Genomic DNA, 12,500 nt, shown 5'->3' on the forward strand with positions numbered 1-12,500 from the left:
ACAGGCGGCATATCGCGTCCAACATGTTAAATGTTGCTGTTGACCAGGGACCCCTTGTAAAGCGCTTTGAGCACATTTAGTGGATATTGCTCTATATAAAACTCAATTATTTTTTTTTTATTTTTTTTTTTAGGAAGCGTACTGATATCATACATTTTTGAATAGATTGAACATTTTTTCGTCACAGAACATGAAACTTTTGAAACTGTGGGATGTGATTGTGCTAAACCATTGCTTGCTACTTGTTAGATACCAAGTAGAAATAACAAGATTGAAGGTTTTTTTTGAGTCGTTATGTAATTGTTGTTCTATCTTCTTTAAATATTTGCCCAGCTTAAAGAACAAGACTGTCCATTCCTCGACTTAGATGACCGGAAGTTGACCGTTCATCTGGAGTGGTTGGACTCCCATCTACTAGTGTCTCCTCATTACGCAAGTCTTGATGACGTAACACGAATGCACAAACATCAAATGTCGTAAGTATTCCCACCAGTTTGACTGGATTACTCACCAACTGATTATAATTTATTCTATCTACTTGAACATTAGATAAACAGTTCTTTTGATGTTGGTCTTTTTGAAATAAAGTCATCCTTCAGGACCATAAGTCTCATGGTGCCAGAAATGACCCCCGTTTACGTAAAGTTGAAAAAAAAGTTGAGCCTTTATATAGAGCAATATCCACTAAAAGTGCTCAAAGCGCTTTACAATGGGTCCCTGGCCAATAGCAACACGGGACATGACGCCTGCTAGGCGATATTATAAGTTTTTTGGACAAAGACAACGCTGTTAACGGCCAGGTACTCATTTTACACCTGAGTACGGTGAGAGAATGTGAGTAAAGAGTCTTTTCCAAGGACTCAATTATGCGCCGAGCGAGGCTCGAACCTAGGACCTATCGATCCGAAAGCGAGTGTCATACCACAAGACCACATAGCCGCACAGTAATGAAGGCTTGCTAAAATGCAAATCTATAACAACGTACTTTTTGCCAGGTCAAACAGACCCAGCCTCTCAATAACTGCTCGGTGTACAGAGGGGTCAGAAAAACACACATTTTGTATGGTTGATGACATAATATCTCTAAATACTTCGCTCTACCCTTTCTCTCTCTCTCTCTCTCTCTCTCTCTCTCTCTCTCTCTCTCTCTCTCTCTCTCTCTCTCTCTCTTTCTCCCCGTACCCTCCCCTGTCCATATCAATTTGGATTGTTGCGTTTGTGATCAACCCTCATGATTTCCTACAGAGTGCAAAATCTATTTAGTTCTTCAGGATCTGATCATGAATTTACGTTTTCCATGAGTTGTCGGTCTTTCGAAATCATTTATATTATAATTACTGATTCCTGATGTGACCTCTTGTTGCCATAATATCCTGTCAAGCTATTGACGTGAATGGATGTTTAACTATTATCTTATAATATGAGCCTTCAGTTCTTCAATCAACATACAATGCATACACTTTTGAAAATTACGTCAGTTATCGATATTTTATAAAAAATAATCGAATAAACATTCAAGTTGTTTTATTTTTGACTCGAACATTTAAAATAACGTATATTTTGGCCCTGAAATCAACCGCTGACCGTGAAACGAAGACCCATAGCCAACTTAAGTGCTTGCCTATCAGCCGGAACAAACAACCCACAGATCCTGAGCATCATTCACAAATTTAACACAGATGATTGAAAATAAAAAAGCATCGTGTCGACAGGTTTTGCAATACACTTTCTTTATCGGTGTGTCAAAATATTGTGAGAACTACTCACCTATTTGTGTGCTTCACATGTACTTAGGGTATCTCAGGCCTTTTCGTACAGGAAACAATTTGTCAAGGGAACGAAACGGGGTAAATGGCAGGAAATATTCTGATTGGCTAATGCTTAGCAACGGGCGAGCAACCAATTGGTTACAAGTGGTGCAAGTAAAGAAAAATTCAAATAACTTGCATAGATAGAGATAAAATGGGCACATCTCGACATTTTCGATATAGTGATTAATGTATTATTCTGATAAATTATGGACTCAACTGCTAATAGGATTCAATAGTCTGATGTCACATCCGTCCAGCAACGAGCAGCTTGGTTCTAAACAAAGAAAATCAGTACATTTTATTCTTCATGTTGGCTAGAAGTTTTTCACATGTCATGAGATCAGAATGTATTTAAGTAAAAACCTGATCAGATTTATAATATTTTTCTCCTCTGGATACACTTCTATGCTGGTCGGAGAAGTAATTCATAAGTCCACCATTGTTTCGATAGTTTAGAACCAGTTACTAAGTTACTATGCGTCATTACGAGGGAAGTGACGTCACGACTGTTGAAGCCTATTAAGATCTGGTATTAAGTCTGAGTGACCCCCAATACATAAAAGTAAATTTATAGTTTAAATGATCGGAGTATGAAATTTTTGTTTCCGCACGGTAGAAACCAACGCCCATTCTCGTCAATAAACCAAAACGACGTCATCCAAGTCTGAAATGATTATTTTCTACGATAAACGCAATTTTTCAAACCGACACAATCAACACTGTTTGCAGACGATTGGTCTCATAGTCTGGCAGTTTTCTCATAATTTGTTTTCGGTCGATAGCTTTCAGTTTGTTTTCCTCGATTCTTTTGAGCTTAAGCTTTATATATATATATATATATATATATATATATATATATATATATATATATATATATATATATATATATTAAAATATATATATATGTATATATACACATGCATATATATATGTATTATATATACACATGCATATATATATATAATGTATATAAATATATATATATACACACACATAATATACCACACACACACATATATATATATATATAATATATATATATATATATATATATATATATAGCGCCGTAGCCACTAAACCCGCTCAAAGAGCTTTACAAAAGGTTTCTGACCAACAGTAACACGTAACATGTAGAACGAGACACGACGCCTGTTAGGCGATATTACAATTTTTTTTTCGACAGATACAACGCTGTTGACGGCCAGCCAGGTACTCATTTTTTTACTAATGGTGAGAGAATGTGAGTAAAGTCCTTTTCCCAAGACTCAACTGTGCACCGAGGGAGGCTCGAACACAGGACCTTCCTAATCGAAAGCGAGTGTTATACCACAAGACCACATGGCCGCACATCAAGGCTTTCCAGATAATTTTTGTCTATCTTGATCAAACCGACATAATATTGTGGGGCTATGTGGTCTAGTGGTATGACACTTGCTTTCGGATCGGAAGGTTCTGGGTTCGAGCCTCGCTCGGCGCATAGTTGAGTCCTTGGAAATGTCTCTTTACTCACATTCTCTCACCGTACTCAGGTGTAAAATGAGTACCTGGCCGTTAACAGCGTTGTCTATGTCCGAAAAATTGAAATATCTCGTCATGTCCCGTACTAAATGTTAATTATTGCTGTTGGCCAGGGATCCATTGTAAAGCGCTTTGAGCATGTTAAGTGGATATTGCTCTATATGAAAGCTCATTTATTAAACCGACATAAATACCGTTGTTAGGCGACATGTCACAAAGAGGTTTTACCCGTGGGACTAGGAATCTAGTTGCTAATTCAATGTCAACGTTTAAAACAACAAAAATTCCCACCCCTCTGTCACCAGCAGTGATTGGGGAGCTGGGCCTGTGATATCTCGAGGCAAATACTTAACTTTAGACTAGCCTCATATCCAAAAGGTAGCAAGCAATTGTACCGATCTGTTTAATGCTATAGAAACTAGGATCAATCCTCACTCCATTGGCCGTATGACTCGGAAGTATTAGTGGAATCTTAATGTGTCTGAAAGGTCCAGTTGTTATAAGGTATAAGATAAGATATACTTTATTGATCCTGAATGGAAATTATCATAATGTTACACATCATTCATCGTTATATTAGCACATATTTATACACTGTCATTAACTAATTGATGACAATACGAAGCTAACTAAAAGCAAAATAAACATCAAATATAATAAGATATAATATTCATAAAATATACAGCAGTCACAAGCAATGCTATAAAAATCGGACATGAAAGTAGAATAGAGTTGTGATGATGGATTTGTATTGTAGCTAGAATTTTGAAAATAGATTGTGAAGGATTGCACATAACCAACACAGGTTGATAAAAAGTGAAAATAAAGCACGGTATTTGAATGTATCAATATATAAATAATGTAGAAATAGCACCATGTGAACATGCATAAATAAATAGATTTTAGAGAGAACTAATTGATGAAAATACGGAGCTAATTATAAAAACAAACTTTTATAATGGTAGCAGTGGCGTTTGGCTACACCTCCAAATGTATTTCGTCAACCCAGCTTCTAAAGTCTTCCTCCGTCCTAAGGATGGTTTCGTAGCCGCCTTCAAGTTTAGTGACTGGACAGTGGAGGACGATGTGATCGCTGGTCTCTGGGGCTGCCTGACATTTCTGACAGGTATCACTGTTTCCAAGTTTCCATCTGCACATATTTGATGCAGTTCTGCCATGTCCAGTTAAGAGGCGGTTTGAGGAAATCCAGTATTTCCTGGCGTTATTGAATCCAGGCACTCTTTTGATTGGATCTTTAATGATGTTTCTTCCTTTTGGTGTTTCCCTGTTCCACATTTCTCTCCAGTTTTCCTCCACACTGAAGTCTGAGATTTTTGTTAGGTGGAAAGGTCTTCTCGATTTTAGTCTAGTTGTTGAAGGTGCCCCCTTTACGATTGATTTTATGGGAGTGTTGTCTGTGGCTTCGTCAATTCTTGCATGCATCCTTTGATTAGCATCTTGTCGTCTTAAACTTAGTGGTGCAATGCCGCTCAGTGTTGGGAGCCACTGAGTTGGAGTTGACTCGAGACATCCTGTTATAATTCTCATTGATTCTCTTAATCGGATGTCAATGCGATTTACATGTGGGCTCCTCATCCAAACAGGGGCACAGTATTCTCCCACACTATAGCACAGTGCCAAAGCAGACGTTCTCAGCACCTGTGGTGAGGCTCCCCAGGTGGCAGTTGCGAGTTTTCTCACCAGTGTTTCTTTTTGCGATTTTATTTGCGGTTCCTTCAATGTGTTTGCGATAGTTTAGTTGTCTGTCCAATGTAATGCCAAGGTATTTAGGATTGGGGTCTGGGGGTAGTATTGAGTTACCGGCTGTGATCTTCAGTTCTTTTGTTGCCTCCGGATTATTCAAGTGGAAGTTTGTGGATACTGATTTGGTGGTATTCATTTTTAGGTACCATCTATCAAAATATTGTTTCAGGCGGGTGGTATCTTGGCTTAGAACCTCTTCAATCTCTTTCTAGTTTTTCGATTGATAGGCTAAGGCCCAGTCATCAACGTATCCAAGTTTGAGTGCTTCGCAGTTTGGCATGTCGGAGATATAAACATTGAAGAAAGTTGGTGCCAAAACTGAACCTTGTGGTACCCCATTTTTAATTTTGCGTATTTTGCTTTTGTTTTCTCCCAATATGACATGGAATTGTCTTGTGCCAGTCATGCTGGACAGCAGTTTGAGCGTCTTTCTACAAGGAATCATTTTTGAGAGCTTTAACATCAGTCCACCTGTCCAAACAGTATCGTAGGCTGCAGATAAGTCTATTAGGGCTGCACCAGTCTTCTTTTTGTTCTCAAAGCCTGCTTCAATGTATGAGGTCAGTGCAAGGACCTGTTCAATCTTGCTTCTTTGTGGTCTAAAGCCCACTTGTTCTGGTGGTATGCAGGGATTTACAAATGGGGTGATTCGCTCTAGTACGATTCTTTCCAGGAGCTTGTATAAGCTACAAAGTAGAGATATTGGTCTATAGCTGGATGGTTCAGTCATTGGTTTGCCTGGTTTTAATCTGGCGATTACTTTGGCATGTTTCCAAATTTGTGGATATGTGCCCTTTTCCATGATGTCTGTCATAGTATTTGCCAGCCAGTCTATTGTTTCTGGTCCAGAGTTAGTAATCATGTGGGGGTATATTCCATCAATGCCAGCAGCTTTGCCATTTTTTATTTTCTTATAGCTCATTGCATTTCATTAATTGTTATTGGGACACTTAAAAAACATGCTATTGTCAGGCAAAGTTTTCAGGGTCTTTTGATATTCTTTTCTTATTTCTTTTTCAAACTGATGATTTGGGATGTGTTGTCCCCGTTGTTTAATTTCTCTGGCAATTTCGTCAGCTGCAATCTGGGGTGCTGATTTTGTTTGACGAGCTTCAGGGTTTAGCTTTTTGAGGGTTTGCCAGTTTGCCATGCATGGCGGCTGGAGTGACTGAGGTCAAAGTTTTCAACAGTTTCTACCCATCTCTCTTTTCGGCTTTTATGTAGTGTGTTTAGTAGTTCTTTTCCAACCTGTTCATCGTGTGTCTCCTCATATTTTTTTCAGCAATTCTTTGCTTCGTTAATTCCAGCATGGGATGTATTGTTTTCTAAAACCTCTGGGTATGTTATTCCTTGCGGAGGTTATGACAATTTGTTAAATCTCCCTATATTCTCAATTTTTTGGGGGGATCCTTTTGCAGGTTTTGTCAATTTCATCAGCGAAAGCTTTCCAATTTGCTTTTCGGAAATTCCACCTTGGTATGGGCAGGGTGTTCATAATGGTTATGTTGTTTTAAAGTAAAAGTAGTCCAATCGGAGTGATAAGGCCCATAGAGCAATAGCTTATCCCGGTGTCTATAGCATGAAACGGGCAATAACAGATGCTTTCAACCCTTTAAATAGGATGCTAGTCTACCGCAAAGTAATTTCCGCCAGATCAAACAGACCCAGCTACCCAATCATTGCTGGGTGGACAAGGGGAGGGAAGGGGACGGAGGAGGGGTGGGGGGGGGGGGTCAGAGAAATAAAGTATCGACTGCATTGGGGATCGATCTCGGTCCCTTTGCGTGTGAATCGAGTAGGCTACTCTACCAACTGAGCAATACTAGGAACCTTTTTTTTTAATATTGTTTTAGCCAGCCAGAATTTGGTGACGCATGCGCAAACCTCAAATCAATAAGACTGACAGAGTATCATGCGTGTGTTATCATTCAAGAGGGGTCTCCATTTTTCTCACACCCAAGCTTGCCAGACACAGTTTGAAAATCACCATTTGCCATTTTCTCAGCCCGACAACTCTTCTATTTCTGTTTCTTCATTTCAAATGATTGATGGGGAGTATCAAAGAGTTGGACCAAGACAGACAGACCCACACACACACACACACACACACACACACACACACACGCATGAAAAACTTAAACTGGTTCATTTTAAGAAAGGAAATAGTCACTTTTTTACACTTAGTTTTAAATTTAGGATTAAGTGATAAGTAATATGTTTGATGAGTTTTATGAAATGTAAGAAATTGTATCTATTCTTCACCATAATTATAACGATGAGAAATAATCCAAAGTTTCATATTTTTGGCTTGAGATAAATTTTATTTTTTGAAAATTTTAATTGAAAAAAATTAAATATAGATTGTAAATGCCTCAACACCATATCAACCAAATTATCTTTATGATAAATTGGAGTTATATACACCAACCAGATCCCTTCGCTCGTCATCCGATGGAAAATTGCTTGTCACCTAAGGAAAGAACTTTTACGTGTAATGTGGAGGGCGATTCTTTTCTAGAAACATCCCAACCCTCTGGAACAAACTTCCAAAAGAAAAACATCCAATGATTAAAAAGCATTTATTTTCTAAATAAAATTTGTTGATGCCCCTGTAAAGTGCACTGAGCACTTCCTCGTGATATGGAAGGGCGCTCAACAAATATGATATTACTATTATTATTATTATTATTATTATTATTATTATTATTATTATTATTATTATTATTATTATTTATTATATTATTATATTATTATTATTATTATTATATTATTATTATATTATTATTATTATTATTATTATTATTATTATTATTATTATTATTATTATTATTATTATTATTATTATTATTATTATTATTATTATTATTATTATTATTATTATTATTATTATTATTATTATTATTATTATTATTATTATTATTATTATTATTATTATTATTATAGATTCAATTTCCAGTGCCTACACCATCCCGACATAGTACCGGCTTTAGACGGTGAATCACATATGAAGATTTCCAAAAGATATTTCTTAATCATAAAATAGTTTTTTTTGGAGGGGGGGGGGGGGGGTCTAAATAGGTCTTCCTCTGCTATCAAGATTCAACCACTCTCTACAAGGGTCATCTGGAAATAGAAGAAGAAGAAAAATAGAATGAAAAAAAGAAATAAATAAAAACCAAATAAAAAAGCCCCGGACCAAATGTTTTTCAGATCGACGAAAATCAATTGCTACTTCTCACACATCCCCTATAGAACACCCCCCCCCCCCCCCCCCCCCCCATAGGACACCCACCTCCCCCCTCCTATAGAACACCCCCCCCCCCCCCCCCCCCCCCTATAGAACACCCACCTCCCCCCCCCCCTATAGAACACCCACCTCCCCCCCCCCCCCCCCATAGGACACCCACCTCCCCCCTCCTATAGAACACCCACCTCCCCCCCCCCGCCTATAGAACACCCACCTCACCCCCCCTATAGAACACCGCCCCCCCCCCTCCCCCTGACTTCCCTAATACAACATTCTATGAGATAAAATATGGGTTCAGGGTAACTATTTATTCGTACTCTGAAAACAGCACCCAGGTTTTTGGTTTGTTTTTATTTTGGCCAAAACATCGATAAATTGAGACGATTTCTAAAAATTCTTAATTTTAGACGATGCCAAAAATGCTTAAACCCGTGACACCAAAGAAGTGTAAAGAAATATCATTTTAAATAATTTTTAAAAAATGGGGATTCATCTTAATCGACGTGTATTTATTTGAAGGTCTGATAATCCAATTCATTATGGGCTGGCTCATTGTTGTAATAGAAATCTTTAAAAAATGACGCAAAATAGTGTCCATTACAACAATGTAACAATGTTAAACTAGGCCCATAATTGCTTTCATCTGTCAGTCAGACCTGCATAATATATGTTCACGACGATCTTAATCAATTGCTGTTTCAAATAACAAAATTCTGGCCAATGTGTGTGTGTGTGTGTGTGTGTGTTTGTGTGTGTGAGAGAGAGATAGAGAGAGAGAGAGATAGATAGATAGATAGATAGATATATAGATAGAGATATATATATATATATATATATATATATATATATATATATATATATATATAAAAGAAGAGAGAGAGAGAGAGAGACAGACAGACCTTTTGTCGGGCACGTCTTTAGGCCACACCATTTACATCCACAGTGTTGAAGAGTAAGACGGAGCCTTTGAACAATAAATAGGTCGGAATTGGCTTTGGGGTTTTCCTCGGTGGAATTTGCATAATTCTTCACTTACTGATCCTTAGATCTTCGGTACTCTCAAAGAATTCGCTCGTGCTGAAAGTCCGTGTCTCCCATTTTAACCCTCTCCTTACCAATCATCGGAAAATCGTCACATTCGTTACGATACAACTAACAATTGTATCTTTCTGATATCTTCTGCACATCACAAAATGAAAAAAAAAAAATCTTGTTATAGCTATAAAAACTTGACACTGTGTTGTAGAGCTCATTTTGCTGAACAATATTATGTATAGAATGTACTTGTTGCTTTTCTGGTTGAGTAAGAAAATTAAATTATTGTGTTGGGTGGATGCAAAGATTCGGTGAAAATTCTGAAAATGGCTGGTAAGGAGAGAGTTAATTCTCTGTTACCATCTGTTACTTCTTCATGCCCTTTATATTTCTCATCGATATGGAAAACGTGCTAGAGATGTTTTTATTTTTCGAATAATCATATAATATAAATGACAGTAGGCCATCAACAGCAGGCCAACCAATTTTCTCAGCCCACATCCGTTAATAAATCAGATCAATATCCTTGGCAGAGCAATCAAATGTCAGAACCCCACCCCCCCCCCCCCCCCCAAAAAAAAAAAAAAAAAAAAAAAAAAATAGGAAAAAAAAAATCCAACCCCCCCAAAAAAAACAAAACAAACAAACCCACCAATCATAAAAAATGGGCTCAAAGCGCTTTACAAGGGGCCCCTGGTCAACAGCAGCTTTTAACATGCAAAACCGAACTAGACGCCTGTTAGGCGATATTACAATTTTTCGGACATATTAACGGCCAGGTACTCATTTTACACCTAAATACGGTGGGAGAATGTAGGTAGAGAGCCTTTTCCAAGGACTCAACTATGCGCCGAGCGAGGATCGAACCCAGGACTTCCGATCCGAAAGCGAGTGGCAACCACTAGACCATATAGCCGCACAACTAATCCTAACTAATCCTAAGATTCATATTTTTTCACTATGGACTCAAATTTTAGCATCCTACTGACCCCAACAAAGCCGAAAGGACTCTGCTGACCCGATGATGTCATCGCCAAAACAAGCAGCTTCGAATTAAAGTATTGGACTGGAACCTCAGGGCAGAAGATCAAGGGGAATGCCACGAGGAACATGGAGAATAATTAAAAAAGCTAATATACAGAGAAGTGATAAGACATGGAACGAGATAAAAAAGTTAGCTCGGGATAGAGAAGGATGGAAACTGTTTGTCTGTGGCCTATACCCTAACCCAGTGGCCTATACCCTGAGCCAGGGTGAAAAAGGCAATGATGATGATGATAATGATGAACCTCAACATAACACGGTCTTGACGCGTTGGTAGCATTTATTAAGAATTGGATTCAATAGTCTGATGTCACGTCGCCCAGCAACGGCGGCCATCGTGGTTCTAAACAAAGAAAATGGGTACTTTTTATTCTTCATGCTGGCTAGAACGTTTCATATGTCTTGTGATCAGAATGTGTAAAAATCAAAACATGATTAGATTTATAATGTGTTTTTTCCCCTCTGGATACGGTTTTTAAGCTCGTCGGAGAAATATTTCATAAGGGCGTCCGCCATTGTTCCGATAGTTTAGAGCCAGTTACTAAGTTACCATGCGTCATTACGAGGGAAGTGACGTTACGACTGTTGAAGCATATTAAAGGGTTTTGCGATCTATCACATTGAGCAAGCAGCCAGAAAAAAAGAAGAAAATACTTAAAGGTGTCATAGGAAGACGAAATACCGTGCGTCCAACCATCAACATCTCGAAGAAAACGAGATACAAACAATGGAATCTCCCTACGGAATGCGTTGAGTTGTCAGAAGTGACAAGTATATATTATTATAATCTTATTAGCTTGTTTGGTACTGGAAATTTGTTCCAATTAAACCGACAGCCCTAATAGTAGAGTCAAGGCCGGTTTTTAAATATAACATACAAGTCGAATATCTGCCGTACTCTGGAAAAACCCATATTTAAAAATTTGGCCATAAAACTCGTTCTTCAAATATCGATCGATTTAAATGACCCTCATCTTGGCTTAAAAAAACCCCTCTCAAACCTGGAACTTTGCCCAGGGTTGAGAGTTTTTTTTTTTAGCCAAGATGAGGGTCATTGAAATCGATCGATATTTGAAGAACGAGTATTATGGCCAAATTTTTAAATATGGTTTTTTTTTCAAAGTGCGGTAGATATGTTCGCGTGATGCAGTGACTTTTCTATTTGGTAGATATCTAGATAGCTGTATTTCATGCCAATTTTGTGATTTTTATGTTAATTATTGACGTGTTTATTGTTGGGACGCTAATTTGTTTTTTTTATCTTTAAAAATAATTATTATCATTGGACATGAAATTGTCTAAGTATTAATTTTATTATTATGGGTAAAGACTTTGAGCATTTTTCGTCAGAGTGCTTAATAAAATATGTCAAAGTAGTTGTTTGACAAGCTGTCTCGTGAAGGGGTATTTTTGTCAAAAAATTTACGTGATTGAAGCGTTCGATTTTTGTTGATTTTTGTTGTTGTAATTATTATTATTGGACATCATTCTAATATTGTCGAAGTATTTATTAAGGCCAAGGTATTTCTAGTTGATAAGTTGGATCATTTCATACTATATATATATATATATATATATATATATATATATATATATAATATATATATATATATATATTGGGTGAGAGAAAAAATCCGGAAAAGTTTGGAAGCCCGTATCCGCCAGATTATAAATGATACGAGTATGAACTTTTACCCCAATTTCAAACCCAATTATTCAAATTTATGGATACAATTAATTCATCCCCAAATTATATTTTAAAAATGTTAATTCCACGATTGTTTTGAGAAACACATCGCAAAAATGCCATATTTAAGATTTTAGACGCAATTCTCAAATTTTGATGTAATTTTTCGATCCCTCATCTTGCTTTATCTAGATATATCTGATCCGTAGCATTTTTTTTTCCAATGATCCAATTCATTTTCTAATGCCATGAATAGTAAGTCGATCTCATGCATTTTGAATTGACTCTTTTAACTCTGTGTCCAGTGGCGTGGCGTTCTTACAGTATAAGGTGGTGCCAGAATCAGAAGAAAATCACTTTAAACATGCTATATATGTAAATACAAAAGAAAGAA

The 12,500-nt window shown here is 37.2% G+C and overlaps 1 protein-coding gene across 1 annotated transcript in view; it reads left to right on the forward strand.

Moving 5' to 3' along the window:
• LOC144976908 (uncharacterized) overlaps positions 1 to 12,500 on the forward strand; it is a 160,064-nt gene that overhangs the window by 130,275 nt on the left and 17,289 nt on the right. Inside the window, exon 5 of the mRNA XM_078921509.1 lies at positions 334 to 476. Within this exon, the coding sequence (XP_078777635.1) occupies positions 334 to 476 (143 nt within the window). The remainder of the gene's footprint in view (positions 1 to 333; positions 477 to 12,500) is intronic.

This window comes from Berghia stephanieae, chromosome 7 (genome assembly GCF_034508935.2).
Source record: "Berghia stephanieae isolate SIO BIC M18660-M18661 chromosome 7, UCSD_Bste_1.3, whole genome shotgun sequence".
NCBI classification, from domain to species: Eukaryota; Metazoa; Mollusca; class Gastropoda; order Nudibranchia; family Aeolidiidae; genus Berghia; species Berghia stephanieae.